Source organism: Anser brachyrhynchus (genome assembly GCF_964034855.1).
Source record: "Anser brachyrhynchus genome assembly, chromosome: 2".
Taxonomy (NCBI): Eukaryota; Metazoa; Chordata; class Aves; order Anseriformes; family Anatidae; genus Anser; species Anser brachyrhynchus.
Window position 1 is genome coordinate 161,595,659 of NC_137695.1, and position 27,772 is coordinate 161,623,430.

General features: G+C 41.3%; 1 protein-coding gene across 3 annotated transcripts; it reads right to left on the minus strand.

The window, feature by feature from the left end:
* Positions 1-266: 266 nt before the first annotated feature.
* MAPK15 (mitogen-activated protein kinase 15) lies at positions 267-26,179 on the minus strand. Of its 3 annotated transcripts, XM_080582909.1 has the most exons (13): positions 26,020-26,179; positions 22,543-22,641; positions 22,092-22,121; positions 19,656-19,746; positions 18,028-18,158; positions 17,706-17,869; positions 14,574-14,713; positions 12,462-12,519; positions 10,425-10,562; positions 9,457-9,562; positions 5,966-6,266; positions 5,349-5,500; positions 267-1,157 (listed from the first exon to the last, which is right to left on the minus strand). In XM_080582909.1, exons 1-13 carry the CDS (start codon positions 26,086-26,088, stop codon positions 954-956), a joined length of 1,683 nt encoding a protein of 560 aa, XP_080439035.1. In that variant the 5' UTR covers positions 26,089-26,179; the 3' UTR covers positions 267-953. The 3 variants fall into 3 exon arrangements, with proteins under 3 accessions (XP_080439035.1, XP_080439036.1, XP_080439037.1); XM_080582910.1 differs by lacking the exon at positions 18,028-18,158 and having other exon boundaries at positions 26,020-26,157; XM_080582911.1 differs by lacking the exon at positions 18,028-18,158 and having other exon boundaries at positions 26,051-26,128.
* Positions 26,180-27,772: the final 1,593 nt, after the last annotated feature.

A 27,772-nucleotide genomic window follows, 5' to 3' on the forward strand; every position in this document is an offset into this window, starting at 1 on the left:
AGTTTCAGGGACAGAGACTTCTTGTTAGAATTTAGGAGTTAAATAAGAAGAATGTATTAAAAATCAGCATTAAACCACGAAAACAGTTTTAAAGTTTACTGTATTCCTAATGCTGCCTGATGACAGCTTAACGATGTTGCAGCAATAGCATCTCTTGGAACATTGCTTTCTGTAAGAAAAAAAAATTACCATGATCTTACTCACTGAACACAATAACCCTTGTATTTCTCCCCCTTCAACAGACTGCAAACATCAATTAAAAGACGTTTTTTTCTTTAGTGCAATATAAAGAATTTATTATTGCAACACTTACAAAATATATTAATGCATGGTAGGTAGGGTATTCAATATTCTAACAGAATCCACATATATTTAAAATACTTCTCTACTTGATTTTGTTGAAGTAGGCCACCATTACCTTTGTTTATTCAGGTTCATTCATTTACCCTGAAAGAGTCCTATAGAAATTAGTGTATGAAGGGCTTTAATGTTACCTGTGAAGGGTTTGTTCAGTCTTCTTGGTCTTCAGCAAACAGTTAGTTACTTATTCTGATCAAAAAAAGTCTGGACTTAGGCAGTGCACCCGAAGCTGCTAAAGAAACCTGAATATATCTAAAGACAGTCAAGCATCAAAACATTGCAACTTTCTGTAATTTTTTTGCAATAATTAAAATGAGGAATATGAACTGACAGTATTCAATGTTCTCAGATTAGGGGAGCAAATAGTTCTGTGTCCTTGTCTGGGAAGACTGTAAGGCAAAGAGATTAGATTCTTTTCCCTGTTGGTTTGTCCAAAGGAAAGTGGTACATTGTTCCATGCAATGAATAAAGCATTTCTCTTCACCTGGGGTAACTGTAAAATTCCTGTTATATTTGGCTCTCACTTGTTGTTACTGAGTTAGGGGATTGATGAGATGAGCTGTATTCCACCTGGTTAGGACCCTTCATATTCACTACTCATGTTGTTGTGCAGAATTTGATATTGGAAGACTCTGCAGTGCAGATTTACATATAGTTCCATAGGCCTGGGAGTAACTGCCCATTGATGCTTTTGGATCACCAGCAGCTCCCATATTTGCAGTAACCTGGAACATCTTTTTACTGGATTTCAGAAGGGGACGAACATCTTTGCTGTGAAACTGAGTATTTCTTGGATTCTGTGTGAGAAACAAAAACCAAGACAGTTAGAAATCTGTAATCGGCATTCTAAAATACAAGTAAGGAACAAAGAATTTGCTTCAGCTGTGGAATAGAACAGATCATGAACGTTAATTGACTAACAAACAAAATAGAGTGTTTCACAATATTAAGAACAGGGTGGCAAGAATGATGTGAGGGAGAAGGGTTTTAAAATGGGTGTATCAGGAATGAGTTAGCAGCATTGGAGCACTGGAGCAAAAGTTCAAAGGTCTGCTTGGCTAGTATCTTGTTTTCAGTGGTAGTGAATGGTTTAAATAAATGTACAAAAGACAGGTCATCCTCATCATTTCCCAGTACATCCTCCTGGCTTCTGCCAATCGAATGGCTTGGTGAGTGTCTGAGTTGGAAATTGCTTATGGGCATTAGCCCATGTGGGGAAAAGTTAATCATGTATTAACGCTTTAAAATGCATAATACATTACTGTATATATTACTGCAGCTTTAAAGGACAGCTGTTTCACTGCAGCTTATGCTTAGTGAACTGCTTTAGTTAACTGGAAGCCACATTTCCTCTCACTAAGTGTGGCACTGACTGCTGTTGCCCCAGCCATTATAGGAGTCAAATGGCTGAGAACAAGAGTTTCATGAGCCTGACTTGATACTGGAAATAAATGTAAAATGAATGTAGAGCAAGCTGGAATGTCAGAACTTTTCAGCTCCTGCTGAGGCTGACCAAGAAAGACGGAAAAGTCAACATTCACTTAACACATGATTAGCCACAGTGCTGATGAGCGCCCACCACAATATCTTGCCTCTGACAATGGCCAGTGTTAGCCTCTCAGGGAACAAATACAAAGCACAGGGCACATGTAGCATGATCTTCTCCCTCTTACGTGCTTCCAGTAACATGAAGTTAGTCACCAGTACCTAGGGAATCTTCAGAACACATTGTTTATATACATAATTGCACATGCAGCAATCTCCACAATCTCACATTGTGGAATTAATGGTTCCACACTTGTTCCTCACATGTGGAATAAATAGTTCCCTATTATTCACAGAAAGCTTTGAATGGGATTCCGAGGCAGAAAGGCTGAAAGGTAGGTTGTTAGTGTGCACATGCGGACTTACATTGAACTTTGTAGAAATCATGTCTCCTTTGAGCAACTACTCGTATATATTTTCATATCAATCACAACAGATTGCTGTTACTGGCTGGGTTAGGGGACTGATGAGACAAGCTGTATTTCACTTGGTTAGAACTCTTTCGTATTTGCTACTCATGTTGTTGGGGGGAATTTGAAATTTAAAGACTCTGCACTGCAGAATTACATACAGTTCTATAGGCCTGGGAGTAATCGCCTATTGATGCTATTACTAAGAACAAGCTTGATGCTTAACATTGTCCTCAGCTTGTTTCTAGGTTGAAATAGTTCTGATCTTTCAGAGCTGTGTTCAGGGAAATAATCTGTTTTAAGGTATGATACTGTATGCTGATACAAAGCAGCTGATCCCACCTGACTCTTCTTTGACAGTGGCATCTGTCAGAATTTCTGTCAGAAGTCTCTTCATCCAACTGAACTGCACTTAGCATACCTTTTCAATGGTTTGGAACTCCAGCATGTAGATATTCAAGTATTTGTTTGTGGGGATGTGAGAAAGTCTCACAATAAATAATCCAATCTTTACTGTCACAAAAAGGGTAATTTGTGGTGCCTTATTCCATCTTCTTTTGCCATGAACTTCTGATCACCTTGTGTTGGCTAGGCTCTCCTTGAGTTTGTCAGCAGACAACTAGCTCAAGGAGAAAGAAAAAGCAGGGGCACAGAGTCATTTAAGAACCCAATGAGCATAGGAATTTGCACAAGGAAGCAAGAAGAGGGAGGAGCAGGGGACAGGACTGAAACCTTCACTGTTAAGCAACAGCAGTCCATTAGGTTGGTAACAAAGGTAGTACAAATTTTCCAGCTAAATTTGGAATATCCAACTGTGTCAATCAGGTTAAAAAAGGAGTATGCTACCTACGTGCTCTGGACTTCACACACCATCATTTAAGAGAATTTAAAAGCAACTGATCTGTGATTCTTGAAGTCAAAGGGAGCTGATGATGACCCGAACAATGCAGTGATTTGAAATGGTGTTCAAATTCTCACTTGTCTGAAGTGATAAAATTGAAAGTAGAATGGAGTCAAAATTAGACTGTCCTCTAGAAAAAGGGCGAAGGAAAGTATGGTCATAGATCTTAGCACATCTCAAAAGAAGTTGCGTTAAAAATTCAAGATGGGAAAAAGAAACAGGAAGAGAATTTGCAGAGAAAATTCTACCTTTTTTATTACAGTTAACTGATAGTTATGATCCATTGTGATTAATATTTAGAATGGAATAGAATAGTTCACTTGGAAGGGACCTTCAAAGATCATCAAGTCCAACCGCCTGACCACTTCAGGGATAACCGGAAGTTAAAGCATATTACTCCCCTGTGAAAAAAGGCAGAGAGAGCTGGGGATGTTCAGCGTGAAGAAGAGAAGGCTCCAAGGTGACCTTATTGCAGCTTTTCAATACTTAGAGGGGGCTTATAAAAAAGATGGAGAGCAACTTTTTGCTCGGTAAGACAATGACAGAGCAAGAGGGAATGGTTTTAAACTACTAGAGAGGACATTTAGGTTGGATGTTAGGAGGAAATTTTTCATTCAGAGGGTGGTGAGGCACTGGAACAGGCTGCCCAGAGAAGCTGTGGATGCTCCAGCCCTGGAGGTGTTCAAGACCAGGCTGGATGAGGCCCTGGGCAATCTGATCTACCACCTACTGTGGCATTCCTGCCCATGGCAGGGGGGTTGGAACTAGATGATCTTTAAGGTTCCTTCCAACCCAAGGTGGTCTATGATCCTATGATTAGAGAGGGCATTATCCAAATGCCTCTTGAACACAGACTGGCATGTTAACCACCTCTCCAGAAAGTCTGCTCCAGTGTTTGGCCACCCTCATGGTGGTTAATTTTTCTTAATATCCAGTCTGAACGTCCACTGGTGCACTTTTGTGCTGTTCCCTTGCATTCTATCATTGGTTACCAGGGAGAAGAAACCTATACCTCCCTTTCCATTTCTCCTGCTCAGGAAGTTGTAGAGAGCAATGAAGTCACCTCTTAGCCTTCTTTTCTCCAGACTAGACAACCCGAGTGTCCTCACAGGACATGCCTTCCAGCCCTTTTACTGGTTTTGTTGCCCTCCTCTGGACGCTTTCAAGTATCTTAATAGCTTTTGTATATTGTGGAGCCCAGAACTGTACACAATATTCAAGGTGAGGCTGCATCAATGCCAAGTATAGTGGGAGAATTGCCTCTTCTGGATGGCTGGCTATGCTACGTTTAATGCACCCCAAAATACAGTTTGCCCTCTTGGCTGCCAGTACACATTGCTGATTATTAAAAAAAATCCTGCTTATGAGGCAGAAAACTAGTATTACAAAAGGCTGCATTACTTCGTGTTCTCTAAAGTACCTAAATCCTGTATTTAAGTTCAACGGTCATTCACGGAACTCCTGCATGAACCTGTAGGCACTGAAATGCTCTTACTCAAGTCAGAGATGACAATGGCTTCATTTGAAAGACTGCGGTTAGACTTAAAATTCCAGGGGAAAGTTTGTGTTTATAAACCCAGACTAGCTGAAGATCAGCATTATATATGTTGGAGATGTAAGGTTTAAGACACATCTCTTTCCTTGATGTTTCCTGGTCATTACATGGTCTTCCTCTCAACACGCTGCCTTTTGTACAGAACTTAGCTGAGGGTTGTAAACTTCATTAGTAGACATAACACTGGAAACGTAGGTATTGCATCACAGACGACTAGAATATTCAAGCTTCTGTCTCAATCTACTGCATATTAGAGGTAAGTTATGACCAGTTATTTCCAGAAACATCAGTTAGCACACTCCTCAGTGCTCTAGTAAAGGGAACATATTCAGTACAAGACCTGTACCATTTGACTGACACTAGATACAGGCAATGAAATTGTATATATCTTTATCATGTATATCTTTATCATAAGTAATTTTAACCGATGGACAGTTAGTAATTTAGTAACTATCAAAGCAATATGACTTGCCTCTCATATAAGTATCTTTATGAAGCTGCAAATCAAGATATTTTTTGTCTACGTCATTTCGGTCCCTGAAAAGTTATCTGTTTTCTGTGCAGGACTGCTACTTACATTACAGAGGTTCTGTACACTTGTAGGAAGTAGCTGAGCATTTGCATTTGCCCATGTGATTTGTCTCCCCAGTTTTCCGTTGTTAGAAGTTTTTGCCTGTTGATGATGTGGTGCAGAATGGTTCCTGATCACAGCACCAGAATTTGCATTACCTGCAGGAGAAAAAACATGAGAGAAAGTAGGAAAATCATGAGGACACAGAACACACTAACTGAAGCAGGGACAGAGCGTAAACACTGAGTCAGCCTCTGCCACATCACTTCATCTCACTAATGGGACAAAAATATTCAGAATAAAATTAGAAAGAAGTTGCAAACAAAACCGGTTCCAAAGAGCAGGGGAAAAGAAAACAGCACCAGAGAAGTAACCGAAGAGAAAACAGAAAAGGAAAAGAGTCAAGACTGAGGCAGCCAAGAGCTAAAAAGAACATCACACACTCAAAACTCATTCAACAGTGTTTTGCTCGTATGTCATTTTCCTTCCACAGTTTCACTCTCATTTTGCCCTGTTAATTCTCTCAGTTTCTTTTTCCCCGTTCAATCTATTTTCCTCTTTCTTCCCCATAATAATGCCTCATTATGGTGGATTGCATCCAATTGCAGGATGGTAGTACCTACTTTGAATAGCAATGTGTGTTATAGGATTGTATATCACATTGATCCTTGATCTCTGACATAAAGATCTTGCTAAATCTTCACTCTGGATGGACACTTCCGGCTGGACACTAGTTGTAGTTCCACTACGCATTTGTGGATTTTTTAGAAGAGGTGGTGTTGGTTCTCTCTGGCTCTTCCTGGTGGGTAAAGTCACAGAATTGGAATATGGAAGAAATGGCCTGGATTGAGATTGACTTAGTTGAATGTTTTCTCTCTGCATTTGGTCCTTTGGATGGCTATTTACTTTTGTTTCAAGGATCATCTACAGAAAGGAAAAGTCAGTTAGACTTAACACAGCTACACAGCAAAGCAGAAGAATAAAAAAAAAAAAAAAACGCAAATAATTTATTTCATGGGATATGTAACAATTATAATTTTAAAATTAATTTAGGGTTGGAAAGAAGATAGAAATAATATTCTTAGTGGAAAGAAAGAATGGACTGAAGCCTTAAGAAAAAGGATAGGGTGAACAGGCAACTTCAATGCATCTTTAGGGAGAATACCACTACATAAAGTTGCCATTAGCTACGAGAAAGGCAGAATCTATATGGCAAAAAATGGTTAACACTATGCTGTTTCTTACCATCTCTTTCTAGAATTTTGCCAAGTCAATTTTTAAATTGTCAGAGGAACATACATTGCAGTTAGTTCATAATCTCACCTACCTCTACATGGCTATTATCTAGCATTAGAATCCTTGCTGAGGTTTGGAGTCTTGGTACAGACAACCTGCTCTCACCCTCCTCTGATCACAGTCATGCCGAACTTGGCACACTGTTGTTAGGATTAGTCAAAATTTGTTTCTTAACCTTGTACCTAGATTATCTGTGAATGATCTACTGATGTTTGTAACATCTTTTCTACCTATACTCAGTATTCATTTTATTCAGTCATCTGCTCATGACTCCTAACACTTTTTCACAGTAGAGTTTAATTTTTTTTCCTTTAAAGACCTTAAAAGAAATGTTCAGTATATTCAACTTTTTTAAAAAACAACTTTCTTTTTCCTTTTTAAAAATTTTAATTGCTGTTCATAGAAGCAGTAACACTTTTTCTCTCTCCCTGGGAAGCTGGTCACCCTTATCAATGTTTCTCATTCTTAGATTTTCTGATCTCTAAGCTTCCTTCTCAATCTTTTCTTCCCACTGACATTCTTTCCAATGCCTGTTTTACTACATTCACTTTCCAGCTCCTGCTCTTCTCACCATCTTCCAGCTACTTTGCCTCATAATATTTACATAATATTCACTGGAAAAAAAAGGAAAAAAGCCCAAAACAATTTCTCATCCTGAAATCTTGACTTACTTCCACTTTTGCTGCTCCTTTTATTCCATTGTTAGAGCATTCACTGTTGCTATCCTCCTCCTACTGCCTCACACCACCATTCAACTCAGTCCATTATGTCCTACAATTAAATCTGATTTACCTTAATTTTGTTCTTCTTTCATTCCTTTAAACATTACATTTAAACAGTTACTTTAGTTACTTCTGTTCCCTGCAGAAGTTTCTCTAAGTCTTTCTCATCTTTTCTCTCTTGCTCTGTTTTTTTAAAGCAGATGTCATCTACTCATATTATTTCACCGAAGATGTACCTCTCCACTGCCAAATTACTGTCAGCTTTTTATTTTCCTTTTGATCTTAACATGTCTACCAAATAGCATCAAAATACTACCTTTCCTTTCTCCCCTGTACAGCTAAAAGTCCTGTATCAGCTTTTTTTCTTCCTTGATTATTACACTATTTTCTGATTTTTCAAGTACTATTATTTTCCCACATTAATGTATTCACAATATGGCTACTAAAATATCGCTGTCTTTTATTATTAGCACATCAGCTACGCTTATCCTTCACTTGATCTTCCTCCTCTCCTCCTCTGTCAATGGTTCTGTAATGTGCAGAACTGGGGACAAGAGGATGGAGAGCAACCCCAGGGAAAGGGATCTGGGTGTTCTGGTTGACAGTTTCTTCACATGGGGGAATGGAGGGTGGGGCGCTGATCTCTCCTCTCTAGTGACCAGCAACAGCACCCGAGGGAATGGCTTGAAGCTACATCAAGGAACATTCAAGTTAGATATTAGAAAAAGGTTCTTCACTGAGAGAGTTTTTGGGCACTGGAACAGGCTCCCCAGTGAAGCCATTGTGGCACCAAGCCTGACAGAGTTCAAAAAGCATTTGGACAACACTCTGAGACATATGGTTTGACTTCTCGGTGGTTTTGTGTGGAGCCAGGGACTTAATGTTCACTGCAGGTCATTTCCATCATGTGATATTCTGTGATTCTGTAATTCTGAAACCTGACTGTTCTGTGTATGTGGTCCATCATGCAATGGCACTTGACTACTCTTGAGCAATAAACATAAATATGTGATAAAAGCTTACATGCAAATTCACAAAGGAGCCCAGAAAGAGAACCAGGATGGGGACCCCAAATAATACCATGCCAAGCTGCACTCAGGCCAATTCACAGGAACCACCAGCCAAAGATACATCTGCACAAACTGAGAGGAACACAGGTGCACAATGGCAAATGGGAACTCAAATTAAGGACTCCGGGGAAGCAAACACTTTGACTGGGCCCCTCCCAGAGCTGTCTCAGCAGAGCCATCAGCCCTTGGTGGTGATGTGATGGCTAGCAGATCAAGCCAGTCTAGTCAGTGAATGGCTCAAATAGTCTGGGAGCACAGAGGTGAGTGCGTCTCTAAGGGGATGAGAGCACCTCTGTACCTCTAGGTGTGAGAGCACAAGAAACATCAGCTAAAGGGCCTAGAAAATCCAGTGCAGCTGTATAGGTATGCGTGCATGGTCTATACCAGCAATCAGAGTAGGACTGCAGTCTCGGGGGCTCATATGTTCAAGTGCAGTAACTGGGGGGCCTAGGATCCAGAGGACAGCTACTGGTCAGACAGTGTTTGAGACCAGTTGCTGTAGGGATCCAGTGTGCACATACTCTCAGTAGCGGACTTCCATTTTGCTCAGCCAGAGAAGTGAGTAGGATGAGGCTATTGGTGCTATGTTTGTGTGAGTGTTCTGTCTGTCTGTCTGTGACCTGTGTGGCTGTCCATTTCTGTATGTATATATGTAGTGTGCCTACATTCTCTGTGTGCCTGAGCCTACAGGGAACACCTTCAGGCTTTCTACTGGCTGGACCTGGGGACACCAAGTGGCAACAGCCTCATTTCTTAGGCTGTTGGATCCAGCCTAATATATTTTCCTCTAACACAGTCTTTCTCAGACACCAGGCTTTACAGACTTTTCTTTTCCCAGTGGGAATCTAGATTTAAACACTTCTCTAAAAAATTATGACAGTATGATAAGAAGCACCAAGCTGTACCTATAAGTAAGCATGGAAGGGGAACGGAAATAGAAGAAAATGACAGAAATCAGTAAGTGTGTCAAGAATTACAGGTTACCTGGAGGACTGAGATTTCAGAAAATAGAATAGAAGAACGTACCTCATACAATTTATTTCGATATTCTGCCACAGACAACTGGATATCATCACCTAAAGGAAGAATCACATCATAATCCAAAGAGGGCTCCCTGGCAGGACAATGAAACCTAAGATGACAACACAATATAAAGTCACTAAGACTAAAAACAGCTCCACAGTTTAATATGGTATTACAAAGGATTGTCAGATCATCTAGTGTGATTTCTTGTCTAAATAGGGTTAGAGAGAGTTAGGATTTAGCTTTGTCTTTTTTTCTACCATGGATATAAAGGAAACTTGTTCCAAAAGCAGCTCTATACCATTTCAGCAGACAGCGGCAGAAACTGCACATTGATACATGTGCACTTGCAGCCCAAAAAGCCAACCGTATCCTGGGCTGCATCAAAAGAAGCATGGCCAGCAGGTCAAGGGAGGTGATTCTTCCCCTCTGCTCTATTCTCGTGAGACCCCATCTGGAGTACTGCATTCAGCACTAGGGCCCCCAGCACAAGGGCACAGAAGTATTAGAATGAGTTCAGAGGAGGGCCACAAAGATGATCAGGGGTCTGGAGCACCTCTCTTACAAAGACAGGCTGAGAGAGTTGGGGTAGTTCAGCCTGGAGAAGAGAAAGTGCCAGGGAGACCTTATAACAACTTTCCAATACCTAAAGGGGGTCTACAGGAAAGCTGGGGAGGAACTCTTTGTCAAGGAGTGGAGTGATAGGACAAGGAGTAAACTAGAGGAGGGTGGATTTAGATTAGATGTAAGGACGAAATTCTTTACTCTGAGGGTGGTGAGGCAGTGGAACAGGTTGCCCAGATAAGTTGTGGATGCCCCATCCCTGGAAGCATTCAAGGCCTGGCTGGGTGGAGCTTTGAGCAACCTGGTCTAGTGGGAGGTGTCCCTGCCCATGGCAGGGAGGTTGGATCTAGATGATCTTTAAGGTCCCTTCCAACTCAAACTGTTCTATGATTCTATATTAGTCTCACCTTTTCACATAAGGATGCTGAAGGGCCTCCTCTGCTGTCAGCCGTTTATCAGGGTTAAATACTAAAAGTTTCTTCAGAAGATCCAAGGCAGGCAAAGGAGTAGAGGATGGTAAAATCTCTTCAAATGTTACTCGTTGCCTAGAAGTCAGGAAAAAATGATATAAGAACCCAGTGTCTAACTCACAGGTAAGTCATGAATTACAGTTCTGGGAATCACATCAAGGTGACACCTGTCTCCAGAGTTCACTCACAAATAGTGTGTCATAATTCTGGAACACTCAAAAGCACAGGTCTGTGAGTATGATAAAGACTTTTACCTCTTTGGTTAGGTTTGGATTCCTCCCTCTCAGAGCTATGAACCTACATGAAGTGCCTACCTAACTTTTAAGACTAGTCTTTCTCTTGTTTCAGTGGAAAGAGAGATACAGGTCAGTATGCCAGAACACAGAGTAATAATCAGTCTTGTGGAAGTACTTCTTCTCTTTTTTTGACAATGCAGGAAGCCCAGACTCCTAACTTGCATGTTTCAGTTGAAATGCTGATTCCATGAATCCAACCCTAAGACCACATAAATATATTTCTAGATCATTTGCAATGAAAAGATTAAGTTTAAAAATCTGGTTTTGCATTTTTTAAATCCTGAAGATATTTATTAACATAACAAACATGACAATATTTAATACATTTCATAGAATCATAGAATCATTTGAAAAATCAGTTTTAAAACATTATTTTTACTCATATTTTAAAACATTTTATTACTCCATGACAACATTATTTTTAGTTTAGAAAAATGATCCAACATGGAATTTGGATTTGGATTGAATGGCTCAGAAAAAATCATGAACAAGATTTCACTTGTTCTTTTACCTAGCTAGCGCTGTCTATCAGAACCTAGCCATTTGTATTCCATATTTTCAGGTGAAAAAAGGAGCATAAAATCTAGGTGTAGGACTGTCAAAAAAAAAAAGTGCATTTCAGCTAGGAATGAATGGAGTTTTCCAGTTGTTTTCTTCCACTGTGTGTAGAAGGTTTATAGAAACAAGAGAGCTCAGAGGTACTGCGTTGGGTTGACCCTAGTTGGCAGCTAAGTCCCTTGCTTGCTTACTCACATCCCCACCTCCACACCTCCTGCTCATTGACATGCAGCAGCCCCGTTACAGGATTCACTGAGAGGCTAGGCAGTTGTAGACAGTTGTTTAATCTCTGTAACCATAGCAGCTACACCAAAAGCACACTGGTACCCTTTTGAATCTTTGAAGTAGCCTCTCCTGCGGTAGTCTATACCAAGAATGTACAGAGCCTCTAGGCCAGCCACAATAGCATGCTTTGGCCACTCCTTGCTTGCTAGGCTCACTTTCTCTAACACAGACAACTTTTAGGAACCCACTGTCACTCCAGAAATCCAGATGGGTTCTGTGCCTTTATACCCTGATGGTATTAGGGTACACTGTGCACTGGTATCCACCAGAGCCTTATACTCCCCAAAACAGATATATCGGTAAGCAGTCAGAGAACTCATACCACACATAGCTGGGCTATTGGTAATGCTGAGTCCCTGATGAGGAGGGATGCCCATGTCACATATGAGTACAGAGTACTCAGAGACTAGTGACTAACTTTCTATGACCTTAAGAATGTTAAGTTTCCTAATTTTTACTAATCAGGTATGTAATAACTGACTAATTTACTTAAGCAGAATTATCAGGCTTTCCATGTGTGAACCAATGACATTAGATACCTAAAAAAGTCAGGATAGGAAAAATTATTATTTTGAGAAAGTACACATGACGATAGCTTCGAATCTAGGTCCAACCTCATTTTTGCTTTGTTACTCCCATACTACAATGTCATCGCTCTTCTCATCATTCTTTTCTTTTTAAACTTTACATCCCCTCCCTAGAGTCAGGTGAATGTGCAGAGAGCAGAAAGCATTTCTACTGGTGAACTCTGGAAGGTGAACAACAGGTGATTTTTTTGTCCACATTATACAGTAGATTGTTGACTTCTGAGACATATTTAATATACCCAGCTTACCAGGAATTCATGCGGCTAATAACTGAGGCCCTGTAATCTGATTGCATAGCCAAAATATCTGGAATAATGAAAAGATACCATTAATGCTAAGATTAGGGTTACCAGAGCTATACAGTTTATGAAGGAAAGCAAGTATTTGATATTAACATAAGAATCATAGAATCATTAAGGTTGCAAAAGACCTCCAAGATATCTGGTCCAACCATATCCCCACCACTGATATCACCTGCTAGACCATGTCCCACCTTTTCCTAAACACCCCCAGGGACGGTGACTCCACCAGCTCCCTGGGCAACCCGTCCCAATACCTGACTACTCTTTCTGAGAAGAAATTTCTCCTAATTTCCAACCTAAACCTCCTCTGGCACAACTTCAGGCCATTCCCTCTAGGCCTATCGCTGGTTATCTGCAAGAAGAGGCTGACCCCCAGCTCCCCACACCTTCCTTTCAGGCAGTTGCAGAGAGCAATAAGGTCTCCCCTGAGCCTCCTCTTCTCCAGACTAAAGAACCCAGTTCCCTCAGCCACTTCTCACGGGACTTGTGTTCCAGACCCTTCACCAGCTTCGTAGCCCTTCTCTGGACATGCCCCAGGGCCTTGATGTCTTTCTTGAAGTGAGGGGCCCAAAACTGAGCACAGTACTCGAGGTGCGGCCTCATCAGAGCTGAGTACAGGGGAACAATCACCTCCCTGGTCCTGCTGGCTACACTGTTCTTGATACAAGCCAGGATGCCGTTGGCCTCCTTGGCCACCTGGACACACTGGTGGCTTGTGTTCAGGTGAGCATCAACCAGCACCCTCAGGTCCTTTTCCTCTGCACAGCTTTCTAGCCACTCTGCCCCAAGCCTGTAGTGTTGCATGGGGTTGGTGTGACCAAAGTGCAGGAATCCGCACTTAGCCACGTTGAACCTCATCCCACTGGCCTCTGCCCATGTACACATCGAAAGAAGAAATTAGCCTAAGAAAGCTCATTAGGAAATCCTATGGAAGGGGGGATGGAATACTGACTTACAAATGCTCTTTCATGCTTCCTACTTACTTTTTTGTAGATTTCATAAGCATGTACTCTTATACCTACATACTTAGAAACACCAAGATATCTGAGGCAAGATGATCTGGCCTGAATCACTTGTGTTTTAAGCAGACTACAAGGGATACCAGCTATCAGTTTCTTCATTGCGCCTCTGGGGTTCTTTTTGATTGGTTACAATGAACAGTTGCTGTGGGATTTTAGGTTAAGTTGCTATTATTAGTTTAATTTTCCACATTTGAAATACTTTGAACATATGTCTATTTTGTACGTGTTTGTCTAGCAAAAAAAGAAATGTGTCTCACAACCTTCTTGCTGTGTTTAGGATACAGGACTTTCTGATGGGGAGTCATTTGCCCTGTGGTCTTATCAGAGTGCAAGCCTTCCGGTCACGACATTAGCAACACACTCTTCAATTATATTGCTGAGAATGGTCCTAAAATGCTATTCACATTTTTGTTATTAGTGCAGGCTATTCTTCTAACCTTAGTTTTGGTGTTTTCATATACATTTTCATCCATATTGTATTCACAGCAACCAAATCTCCAAGAAAAACTATACATACATTTAAACTAGATTAGAATTATCCAAAACATGTTCTTAACATAAAGTTAGCTATCTTTCTAAAAACTATTTGTTAGCTCAGTCAGAACATGTTATGTTGCAAAAGTTAGTAACCTGTATAGACTGTTAGACTAGAAGCTATAGAAGACCATCATAATAATAATCAATTTTGGATTTAAAATATATTTTCTCCAGCTTTCAATTCTGTATTTAGATTTCCAGACCGAAAAGTCCAATTTACTGTTACTACAGAAGTCCCTCTGCAGTATGGTACTCCGTTTTAAACTGTTATCATCTTACAAATCTCAAAAATGTTTTCAAGGCCTGGTTCTTGTTTCTCATCTAATCAAGTATAGGCCTATTTTCCTCTAACAATAACATTTCACAGATAATCTTCAGCTTCCTTGGGAAGATGTTAGAATAACCTACAACAGATATATTCTTCCTGATCCAGCCGGGCTGCTTGCTTTCACTCTTTTTATCTCTTCTCTACATAACTTTCTCCATAGAAGAGTCTTACCTTCTCGGGATGGGGCAGGAATGACCCGCAAGATCTGCTCTATTTGATTCACTGTTGATGTTCCAGGAAAAAGAGGTTTCCCAAGTAGCAGTTCCCCCAGAATACAGCCAATGCTCCACATATCTACCCCTTTAGTGTAGCTACAAATAAAAGAACAGAGTTAGGTTTATTTTTCCAGTACCTGGTATTCATATCATCTACATTACCTTATTTTGCTAGAAAAATAAGCTTGATTACTCCTTGAGTATGAATGCTCACAGGTTTTGATTATAAAGTGAATGACACTGGTGAATTATGAAAGTGGCAAGAGCAAAACAGAAAAAAGACTTACCATATTAAAAGTCTATTCTATAAAACCAGAAAAGGAACTATATTAAAAGTGAATACTAGGATAAGGGAATATATACATTTCACACGATCAATAGTGAAGATACGAGCTGCTGTTTAGAAACAACTGTTAAGAATCATAGAAAGGTTTGGCTTTGCTTGGTTTCTCCCTGCAGATGCAAACTGCAGCTCTGCACTCTCTCTGTGAAGCCAGACCTTGCTTCCAGAGGTCATGTATTTTCTTTTTCTTCCCTAGTTCCAGAAGGAATTCCCTGTTCAGCCAGGCCGGTCTCTGCCCCATTTACTTGACTTGTGGCACAATGGGATTGCCTGCTCCTGAGCTTTTAAAAGGTGGCTCTGGAAGAGCAATCAGCTCTCATGGGCCCCTGGACTCTCTAAATCCAATTCCCAGGGAACACTGCTAACCAGCTCTCTGAGAAGCTTAATGTTTGCTCTCTTAAAGTCCAGAGTGGCAACTCTGCTGACCTTTTTTCTCCTTACCCCCAAAATTTTGAACTCCACCTTGCCTGCCCTGCCTATCCCTCCTGAACAGCCAATAGCCCTCCATCCCAGCACTCCAGTCATGGGGCTCATCCCACCAAGTCTCACTAATACCGATGATATCATAATTCTACGAAAGGTCCAAAGTTTCCAGTTCATCCCATTTGTTCTTGATACTGTGTGCACTCTTATACAAGCATTTCAGATGTGTTCCTGAACTTGCAGTGCTCCCTGGAGTGGCATAGATGCTCCTATGAACCTTGCCACCCTAAAACAGTGCTGTACCATCCCTTGGCTTAACCACAGTATCCCTAATGGTACTCCCACATCAATCCTAGTTTAAAGCCTTCTCAATCAGTCTTGCCAGGTTACAGGCCAAGAAACATTTCTCCCATTGACAGAGGTGGATCCCATCAGGCTACATCATTGGCACCCACATGAAAGAGGAGGAGTGGATAATAGTCTAAAGGCTGTATCATGCTCAAAAGCTATACAGAGATATAATCTGAAACACAGATCTGCACCAGAAGGAGGAAATTTCTGAAACAGAAATCATTAAGAAAATGAAAGCTGAAAGCTAACTTACCTAAGGCAATGATCTTACCTTTTTGCCTACTAGATAGATTCATATGTCCTAGCAGTATTTGTACCAAGCTGCACACACACACAAGATTTCAGCTCCATGCAGTCTGCTCTTCTTTTTTGAATGCCATCTTATTATATACTCCTTTCTGCTCTCGAACTCTCCGTCTCTCCAAGTGAAGACTCAGAATTGATGACCATTTTCTCTCACGCTGTCCTACATACTTTAGATTCTCTGTTCTGTGCTCACCCCCCCACCTTTTCTGTGTTTTTTTTTTTTCTTTTTTTCTGCTATATGCTGGACTACATATGCTCATCTGGAAATATGAGACCTGATACTGACTTAGATGCTACAGATCATATGATGGACCAGGCTAGTGAGCCACAAACTAATATCACAGACAATTAGGTACTATACAGTAACTGGTCTACAGTAACTGTCCATGTACAGATTCATATCTCACATCTTATCTACCTTTAAGGTAGGCAGCTCACCTCTTTCCTAGAAAGTAATAACCTTCAAATGTCCTGAAACATAACCTGGCAAAAGCTCTTTCAAATGAGAAGTTGCTAAACAGAAGCTAGCTTACATCAGCCAACTCAAAAAGACATTTGGACTGCGGATGACTATGCACTCATCCAACAAAGCCAAAATATGTATGAAGAATTCTGGAAGACTAAATACCACTTCTAGAAATGGGATGAGAAACTCTGAAGTGTTAATAGTAGGTCTGTTCTCATAGCTTGATGGCTAAATATGCTTCAGTGAGTTGTAAAGAAAAAGACAGTTATGCTGTGTGCCCATGCATCACATAACAGAATGGGAACATCCCATAACAGTTATTCTCCTTTCTGTTATTGCGGCAGCAAGCAGAGAAGGAGTGGTATCATCCCAAATGAAGCATCTACAATGAAAGCAAAAGATTAATAATTTCAATTTCCCTCAGCTAGCTATGCATCACCCTCATTGGAAATTGATAGAAATTATATCTGCAGTCTTCTTGCCGTATTAGCTGTTACAGCTGAGACAAGCTTCTTTTCACTTCAAGTTTCTTTCCCTAGTCCTAGAAGGAGAGCAGAAGCTGCAGAGTTCCTTAAGCAAGTGAGCAACCAAACATAAAAGACAGTATGAACAAGCAAAAACTCAAAAACCGAAAAAAACCTTCCCCAACCACCCACACTCCCCCTCAAAAACAAACAAACAAACAAACAAAAACCTACAACAATAGAGAAGTATCAGCAATACTCTAGGGAAAATCCTCTTTAGGGAAAAGTGGAATAGGCTAAAACTTTCAACTCCATTGGCAGGGAAAAGAAAAGCAGTGCTTGAAAAGGAGCAACAAAATGAAGACGAAAAACCTGCTTCCTGGGGTCCTTAAAGAAAAATTCGGAAAAAGAGGACTGAAGTACTCAAAATTTTGTAAAGATGCAGATTTAAGGGGATAAAGAATAAGTCTGGTGGGAAAAAGGACAACAAACAGATGAGCTGATAATGTAGGTAAGTTGGCAATCTAAGAAGCCAGGGAGGAAATGTACATGAAATGAGAGATTTTTCTGTTGCAGAACAGAAGTTTAAATGCATGCTGAGGAAATGAACCTGTGACAAGACATTGCATCTGGTGACATCTGAAATTAAAAGATTTAAGACTTCCCAGTCAATTACTTTTCCCAGCAGTGAAGAAATTATACAATCCCATCCCTTTACTCATAACAAGCAGTTACCTCCGAGAGGAAAGTAAGATCTCAGGGGCTCGGTACCAGCGTGTTGCCACATACTCTGTTAAGGCAGGGTTGCCTTGATCCTCATTCATGTGACACAGAGAACGGGCCAGTCCAAAATCACAAAGTTTTACAAAGCAGTCTGCATCCAGCAAGATATTTGAAGGCTGAATTGAACAAAGCAAAATTAATAAGCTCTTTACTCTCTGAATTGCAGAAGGTTATTATCAAGGTTCTTATACTAGTCTCATTCTTTTCATACTTTTCCATTTAGTGTTTAACACAAAACTTGAGTGAAGGATAAAGACTAGTGACTGAAATATACCTTCTGATCTCTGTGAATAACATTTCCTGAGTGGATGAATTTAGTTGCTTTCAGAAGTTGGTAGAGAATGTAACACTTGTGGATGTCTTTCAGTAAATTTCCCTTCTTAATCACAGCATGTAAATCTGTCTCTGTAATACACATCAGTAAAGGATTATCAAGTTACGAATATGTTCCTCAAAACAAGGCCAGAACAGACCATTGTACAAACTGTAACTTTCCAAGTGCATTCTCAGTGGAAGTTAACACTTTAATGACTGATAGTACTGCAACAGAGTCACAGAATCATAGAATCTCCTGAGTTGGAAAGGACCCACAAGGATCATCGAGTCCAACTCCTGGTTCCACATGGGACCACCCAAAAATCAAACCACCTGTCTCAGAGCATTGTCTAAATGTTCTTACACTGGATGTCCCTAGAGAGCCTGTTCTAGTGCCCAAACACCCTCTCAGTGAAGAAACTTTTCCTAATATCCAACCCGAATCTCCCCTGATGCAGCCTCATGCTGTTCCTTCCAGTCCTATAAACTGGTCATCCCCTCAACTCCCCCTCACGATGAAACTGTAGACCACGATGAGGTTGCTCCCCAGTCTCCTCTTCTGTAGGCTGAACAAACCAAATGACCTCAGCCACCCCTCAGATATCTTGCCCTCCAGATGCTTCGCCATCTCTGCAGCCCTCCTTTAGACCCTCTCTAATAGTTTTATGTCCTTCTTATATCTTTATGTCCTTCTTCCAAAACTGCACACAGTAATCAAGGTGAGGCTGCACCAGCACAGAGTAGAGTGGGACAATCACTTCCCTTGACTGGGTGTGTAGTAATGCTGTGCCTGATGCACCTCACGATACAGTTGCCCCTTTGGCTGCCAGAGCATGCTGTTGACTCATATTCAACTCGCTGTCAACCAGAACGCCCAGATTGCTTTCCATGGGGTTGCTCTCCAGGCTTATCATCCCTCAGTCTGTACATATATCCAGGTGCAGAATCTGACACTTAACTCTTGTTGAACTTCATGCAGTTGGTGATTGCCCAGATCTTTAATTTGTCAAGATCTCCCCGCAAGGCCTCTTTACCCTCAATGGAGTTAACAGCTCTTCCTAATTTAGTGTTGTCCACAAACTTAGTATACCTTCGAGTCCAGCACCCAAGTCATTTATGAAAACATTAAAGAGAATTGGCCCTAAAATGGAGCCCCAAGGAACCTCACTAGGGACTGGAATCAGTATGAGTCAGCGACTGCAGTCTCTCTGTATTGTCAGTTCAACTTGCTGCTTATGCTACAGTAATTGTTCCATTATTGCATAATTTTCTTACAGTAAAACTGCATGTAGTCTCTTCTATATTCTATTCTATTATCTCTTCTGTCTCTGTAAGCCTTCTAATCAGTTGCTCGCTGCCTTCCTTCTTCCATCTCAACCAGCCAGTTCTCTCATTCCCTTCAAAGGTTCACAGCTATTCCCATCTAATCACAACAGGTATACACAAAAAACCTGTATTGCTCCAACTTACAAGTCTACTTACATGAATATTCATGTTAATCATTAACACATTACTACCACAGGCAGGAACAAAGATAACTCATAAGACAGGATGCATTTAAATGGCTGACACAACACTAAGTCTCACCCATGGACTCAAAGATGAGGTAGATGTCTTTGTCATTCTGAGCACGGATAACATCAAGCAGCTTGATGATATTTGGATGTTCTCCAAATTCCTGCAGAGGGAAGAGACCCAACTGTCAAAATCAAGTGTCTTTCTTGTGAATCACCAAAAGTAGTATAATTTATTTCATTTTGTAATATTCTCTAGCACAAACATTAACATGTTATTTCCTTCATTATGCTTCTACTGAAATACTGAAAATTTATTTAAGCTTGCTCCAGTATGAAACCAATCAGTCTAAAACTCTGTATGATATATAAATTAGTACTAAAAATCCCTCTACAGCATGTATGGATAAAATCTAGTCAACATTATGCATCTTATATTTCCTACTGAAGGTAAAGAATTATTGTGGTAGTGCAAATTTAACAGAGGTGCCATCACCATTCATAATTAAAAATCCCAACCAACCAGAAAGGGTTTATTTGAAGGCAGGCTGAAGCACTATATAGACTGCAGTAATTGAACTGATTGCAATGGGAGATCAGACAGCCACCATACTCAGAGATACAGAAATACAAGTATATTAAACTGGGGATGAATTCTGTCCTCACATTTGCAGATTGACAATACTGTCAAGACCATTTACTTTGTCCTCAACCTTAACAGCTTTTTTCCTATAGCTAACACCTCTTCACAGCTAGAGACACTGTGAACACTTCACAATATGCCAATATTTTCATGAGCTACCCTTTGTAGAAAATACTACTTATCACTCAGAAAAGAATCATCAAAATGCCCAGATTGTGAATCAACGTTTCTCAAATATAATGAACTTCATCAAGTGCATCAAATGTCTTTATGATAAACATACAGATGAAACTAAGGAATCAATATGTACAGGAAGGAATTTGCTGAGGCAAGCAATATAAGAAAAACATCCAGTTACCAATGAAAGAATATTTTTTACAACTTTCACCCTCTGATTTCTCAGTCCTGAATTTTAAGTTAGAGCTTAAAAAACCTTCAAAAAGAGTAGGTGTAAACTAAAATTCTTAAGACTATTGAGAACCAAAAGCCATGAAAGTACGGGCTTAATGGCACATTAACCACCTTCTCCCAAAACGTCTTGGTCTTTCCTTCAGGAGAGATAACCTCCTATTTCTTTTCACAGCTCTTCCTCCATCCATCTACTCCAGAAGTGCTACACTTTCAGAGATGATCTAACTCAGAATCAACCTCTCAGAAACTATTCTCACATGTTTGTAGCTCTTGACTGTTGCTTTTAATTCAGGCTTAAAGAATAATTGGAAACTTAAAAATCTCATATCTTTCATACTAAAACTCGACAGTCATAGGAAACAGCCTATGAGCCCTGCCTTGTCTGTGTCTTTAGCTAATCATATTTTAACAACATTATCGCTATTCCAAAACATTGATGTTTCTACATGGTAAGTTTATGGAGGAATGGACAAGTAATTTTAATGCCATTGCTAAGGTAATTAGGCCCAGCGTGTGGTTAACTATATTCAAACATGAGCAGCTGTAAGTAATTTCATACAGAACTTACATTTTTAGTTTTGTTTTGATTACTTCAAGTGGTCAAGTTTCTTTCACACAGAATCACGGAATCACAGAACGACAGAATTTTAGGGGTTGGAAGGGACCTCAAGAGATCATCAGGTCCAACCCACCTGCCAAAGCAGGTTCCCTAGAGTGGGTTGCCCAGGTAGGCGTCCAGATGGGCCTTGAATATCTCCAGAGAAGGAGACTCCACAACCTCCCCAGGCAGCCTGTTCCAGTGCTCCGTCACCCTCACCGTGAAGAAGTTCTTTCGCATGTTGGTGCAGAACTTCCTGTGCTCCATTTTTTGACCATTGCCCCTTGCCCTATCCCCACAAACCACTGAAAAGAGGTTGGCCGAATCCCACTGTCTCACACACTTAAGATATTTGTAAACATTGATAAGATCCCCTCTCAGTCTTCTCTTCTCAAGGCTGAACAGATCCAGGTCTCTCAGTCTTTCCTTATAGGGAAGATGCTCCAGGCAATGTGATGTGTTCTTTCCATGTGATGGAGGAAAAACATTTTGGCATGTAATCTTCTTACATGCCCCAGCCCCATCTCTGAGTAGTGGCATTTAAAATTTAAGAAAAATACTTTCCGTCACAAGGAAGGAAGAAGCGACAGAAAGTGCAAATCTATATGCTGATCACAGAGAAGGTATATGGCTAAAAAACGGTGAAAAAGCAGGGCATGTCTAAAGGGAAAAACAAGACCAACTCTCCATTTCATTCCAGTGCTTTTGCCCAGTCATGCAAAGACTCCTTGTCAAGACATTGCAGAAAAGAAGTGAAAAGAAATGTCAATGATGATCATTTTGAAAAAGGATGGGAAGAAAATATGTGAACAGAGATAATTAAAAATCAAAGAGTAGGAGGAAAAAATGGACCTTACCCGTAGGAACATAATCTCTCGAAATGTTCTCTAGAAATAAACAAAAAACATTTATTATCATATCAACAGAATGACAAAAGAGAGTATGGACTTCCAATGAGAGAGTTAAACCCATTCTCATTTCTACGGTAAATGGAAACTCCATGTGGTAGGCAGGCTTGGAAAAAACTGTTTGCTCCCTAGAGAGTCACAAGTGTGCTCTAGACTAGGGAGAATCAAATTGTGCATGCCTATAAAGACACTTTTTCCTCAGTGACATCAAAAAGTAGTCTGTAGATATTAAGATATACAAAGCCTGACATTTATTGCTCCTTTTTATCCTATTGTAGCTGTAGACTATATTACTACATAACTGTCAAATAACTAGTATCTTTTGGAGACATAAATCCTGAAAGTATTGATGAATTCCCACCATATCCCCTCAGGACATGTTATAAGAATGATACCTCACCTGAGCATCTGTTCTGTTCCTGAAGGCATCAAAAATCTTTTTAACAGCAACTATTTCCCCTGTCCTGCGATCAATTGCTTTCCATACAATGCCATAAGCCTAGGGAGGAAGAAGGACAAATGAATAGTGTACTACAACATCTTACACTGAGTTCAAACCTTCAGCACAGAAGCAGAATGAACTCAACAGAGAGCTTCAAATCACCAGCTACCTAGAAGAAAGAGAAACTAGGCCAATAAGTACTACTTGGTTGATATGAGAACTACGAACATCCATATCGTGTCTGACCAAAGGACCACAAGGTCCAGCATCCTGGCCCCCAAAGCAGCCAATAGCAGATGTATATGAGTAAATATATAACAATGATCCCCCTTTACAGCTTCCTGGCCTCTAGTTATTTTTGGCTGAGGATCTACCTGAGCCAGAGATAGTTTCAGTGTATTTGACAAAGTCTCCACAGATGTGTCTTCCATTAACATGACAGTTTCCTCTTCACCCCATGCTGAAATATCAACAACAACATGCTGTTCCAAGGAGAATGTTTTCATCTCTAAGAAATAAACCTTGTTATGACATAGGAATCACTAGATCAGATCACAATAGAATGTTCTTCCTATTTCTGGGTTATGATTTTGAATAAAGGCATAAAAAGATGACTCTAGTGACTATAAAACAACCACAAGGTAAAAACTTATGGAATAAGTTCATTGTATGGGAAATATCTTCTTAGTGTCTATTGGTTAAGAAATCATCTTCAACCATCAGACCCATGACATACAGCAAACATCATCAACATACACACACAACAATAGCAATACATCTCATTAGCTGTATTGTATTAAACAGGTGTCCATGCACTATATTTCCAGAAGTACTTATCGCTGTTCTGTTTCAGCACTGCCATGACTAATCCTAAACTGCCCTATCAATTAATAGAACTTCTGCTGCAAAACACAGGCTTGCCATATTAAGAATGTCTTTCCTAAAACAGTTGAACTTCCTATTCTCAGAAACCACGCAAAAGGAGAGAAATCTAAAGAATATAGTAAAATGAAGTTAAAATAATATAAGAAAACAGAGAGAAAGGATATTTCCAATTACATAGCTGATGTGACCAGAAATAGACATCTATCGCTCATACAGATAGGTTTGTCTGCTTAAGATCCTGAACAACACATCCTCTCCTGAAAATGAAATGGAAAAAAAAAAAGACAACACAATCGCCAACAACCTAGTACTAAAACACTGATTTGATGTACATATACTCCAATGGCTTGCACTTCATGATGCATAGCCAAGGACCTGAACCCATATTGCAGGACCACAAATATTCTTGGAAGTCTGCCTTGATGTCACTAACTGAGTATTTAAGTACAAAAATCACTCACTATCATATACTGGAGCTATTTTACTTTGTAAAGATATTTAAACATTAACTGGGCAACTGAGTGACAAATGACCCTGATGTGCAGACATAAGGCATTCCCTAGAATGTGGAAACTTAAGATTCAAATCTATGACCCCAAAATAAAAAAAAAAAAAAAAAAAAAGAGATGGTGAAGGGCGTAAAGGGGAAGATGTATGAGGAGTAACTGAGGTCACTTGGCCTGTTCAGCCTGGAAAAGAGGAGGCTGAGGGGACACCTCATCGTGGTCTACAGCTTCCTCACGAGGGGGAGTGGAGGGGAAGGCACCAATCTATTCTCTTTAGTCACCAGTAATAGGACCCGAGGGAATGGTGTCAAGCTGAGGCAGGGGAGGTTTAGGCTAGACATCAGGAAGAGGTTCTTCACTGAGAGGGTTGTTGCACACTGGAACAGGCTCCTCAGGGAAGTAGTCACTGCACCAAGCCTGTCGGAGTTTAAGAAGCATTTGGACTGTACACTTAATCACATGGTCTGAAGTTTTGGGTAGACCTGTGTGGTGCCAGGAGTTGGCCTCGATGATCCTTATGGGTCCCTTCCAACTCGGGATATTCTATGATTCTATGAAAATGGATCTGTACCATAAGGTAAACTGAGTAATCACCATTTGCAAGTATCATACTAGTTAAAACAGTCATCTAGAATAGGGAAAACTCAAGATAAATTTCCTGTTCCCTCAGTAGACAACACAGCTTTTAACTTGAAAAGATTATGAACAGTTTAAATTCCCTTACTATGAAGGAACAGCTTATCTCCCTTGCTGCTGCACTTCTCTGCTCTATTTTTCTGGGCAGTCCTCACCTGTTTCAGGGCCTTTCAACAGTCTTTTAAGCACTCATATAAGTTCATCAGCTGTGGAATCTTGCCAATACATATAGGGCTTTCTGCGTATGAGAGGCAGAAAATGCAAGTATTTAGGAGACTGGCACTACCTGAGTTAAGAGCTTGACAAGCAGTTTTGATAATGTCAGTGGTGGCCTGAAGACACTAAAGTCCTTTAAGGACGCCACTGTATGCTTGTGAAACAGTTTCCAAATAGAATCCTCAATTTAATTTTTCAGATGAAAGAATAATGCCAATTTTGTTCAAAGAACATAGCACATTAAGATATATTACATTCAGTCAGAGGGAGAAAGCTGATAAGCACTAACAGTATGGCTGCAAACCTCAAGTCAGAGGCAAACCTGGAACGAAATACAGCCACAGGAAAGATCTTGATTTCAAAATGAGAACAGACAAAGCATTGTCTTAGTGGATAAGGATGACAATGTACCTCTCTCAAGTGCCCCCATGTAATTGCACATGAAATGCGTTAACTACTGCTGTCGACACAGCTAAACAACGGCAAAGAGTTGCCAGAACAGAGAAAAACAGCTAAATCAAGAAGGGCTCAGAGACCAAGACAGATCCTAGAAACGAGCTTTGGCTCACATAAAAATATGTAATTTTATGTGAAAAAAATTACTTGATGTGGCGTTATACCTTAAACAGTGGATTTACAGTAAATGTGAAAGAATTTGACAGATACAAACAGAAAATCTTTTTGAGGCTCAGACTCATTTCACTAATAAACTAGGTGTACTATGTGTACTAGCATTGCTTTGTGTGGAAACACAAAAGTATAGCATAAAACATGCAAGTGGGAATGGTTCCCAGTAAAGTACAGAAAAAAAAATCTGGTGGGAAATTTAGCCCTATTTTCAGTTTCATATGCTACAATCATAACATTTTAATTACTGTTTTTTTTTAAGAACAAAAAGAAAAAAAGAAGTCCCAGAAAGTTATCGATTTGTTATTTGTAATACGATTTGTGATTTTTAAAGGTTTAATAAGCATTACAAAGCCCTTTTCTTTTTTTTTTTCCAACTGGCTTCACTCCGAGACATCCAACACTAGACGCGGTTTCGGTCAGAGGCAGGGACCGGGGCCGGAGGCGAGACCGAAGACAAAGCCGCCACCGGCCTGGGCACCGGCCCGGGAGGGCGTGCCCGCGCTACAGCGCAGGTCCCCGCCGCGCAGCTCCCCAGGCTCCCAAGGGCCCCCGAGGCGCTCACCCCCTTGCCCAGGCGCCTCTTGATCTCGTACTTCTGGGAGACGAGCGCCTCCACCTCCGGCACGCTCATGGCGGGGGAGCCGAGGCAGCAAACGGCGCCGCCCCGCGCCGCACCCGCCTCGTTGGTTTCCACTGCTATGGAAACAGCCGCGCCGGACGGCGCAGGCGCAGAGCGCGACCCCGGCCGGACGGCCGGCGGCGGCTGCCGTGGCGGTGCGGCTGCCCCCGCCTCCTGTCCTCCCCGCTCCCCCTCGGCGGTGCGGCTGTGAGGAGGTGTCGCGGGCTGGGCCGCGGGTTCGCGTGGCTGCTGGTTGAGGGGGCGGCTGGCGGAGCGCAGCGTGGCCGCCGGCGGAGGGCTCCCCTCAGGCAGCGGCGGGTTGTGGCCGTGCTGCCGATCGCGGCTCCCAGGGGTGCGGCGGGGGAGTGTAAAACGTCTTCAGCGTATCCCACCCTGCGCCTTCGTCTTAGAAACTTTTAATGAGCGTGCCAGTGTCAGCGGGAGCTCTCTGACTTGCTCGCAGCACCTGCTGTCATTCCAATGCACAGTAACGTTTCTTTTTTTTTTTTTTTTAAATCTATCAGTTGTTAGTGGAAATGCCTACAATGCAAGTCGTTTCTTCCTACCAGTGTGCTCTGGCAGATATTGTTCCCATAATATCCATGCTGACAAACTGATCTAAGTGTGGATTAGCTAAGTGGATGGTTAGATGGAGTGAAAAGTCAACTGCTGGAATCAGACAGCTGTCATCAGTGACACAAAGACCAGCTGGAGGTCAGTCACTATAGTGCTTTACACCAGGGTTAAATACAGGGGCCAGTACTGTTTGGCTTTATCATTAATCATCTGGATAATGTGCTAGAGTGCTGTCTCAGCAAATTTGCAGATTATATGAAACAGGGAGGAGTGGTTATTACAGCAGATAGTTGTGCTACTATTCAGAGGGACCCTGACAGGCTGGAGAATCAGGCCAAGAGGAACCACATGAAGTTCTACACTGAAAAATGCCAAGTTCTGCACTAGGGGAGGAGTAATTGTATCCACCAGTACAGGCTGGAAACAGATGGTCTAGAAAACTGCGTGGCAGGAAAGGACCTGGAGGTCCTGGTGGACACCAAGTTGACCATGAGCCAGTAATGTGGCCTTCTAGTAAAGAAGGCCAAGAACATCCGTAGGACATCGAGGTGCTTGAGCGAGTCCAAAGAAAGGCTACAGAGCTGGTGAGGGGTCTGGAGAACAAGTCTTATGAGGAGCGGCTGAGGGATCTGGGGTTGTTCAGCCTGGAGAAGAGGAGGCTCAGGGGTGACCTCATTCCTCTCTATAGGTACCTTAAAGGAGGCTGTAGAGAGGTGGGGGTTGGTCTATTCTCCCAGGTGCCCGCTGACAGGACGAGGGGGAATGGGCTAAAGTTGCACCAGGGGAGGTTTAGGTTGGATATTAGGAAGAACTTCTTTACCGAAAGGGTTGTTAGGCATTGGGGTGGACTGCCCAGGGAAGTGGTTGAGTCACCATCCCTGGAGGTACTTAAAAGACGTTTAGATGTAGAGCTTAGTGATATGGTTTAGTGGAGGTCTTGTTAGTGTTAGGTCAGAGGTTGGACTAGGTGAGCTTGGAGGTCTCTTCCAACCTAGATGATTCTGTGATTCTGGGCTGCACTAAGAAGAGATTTGCCAGTTGGTTGAGGCAAGTGATTCTTCACTTTTACTCAGCACTGGTGACACCACATGTTGAGTATTGTGTCCAGTTCTGGCCTCCC

Excerpts from the sequence above, each read along its gene's own strand:
- MAPK15 (XM_080582909.1), bottom strand. The coding sequence starts at position 26,088 with ATGAGCGTGCCGGAGGTGGAGGCGCTCGTCTCCCAGAAGTACGAGATC. Across the intron at positions 19,747-22,091 it reads GAGAGATTATGTTCCTACGG|GAATTTGGAGAACATCCAAA; the intron begins GTAAGGTCCATT and ends TTCCCTCTGCAG. Across the intron at positions 5,501-5,965 it reads AACACACATTGCTATTCAAA|GTAATGCAAATTCTGGTGCT; the intron begins GTAGGTACTACC and ends TTTCTCCTGCAG.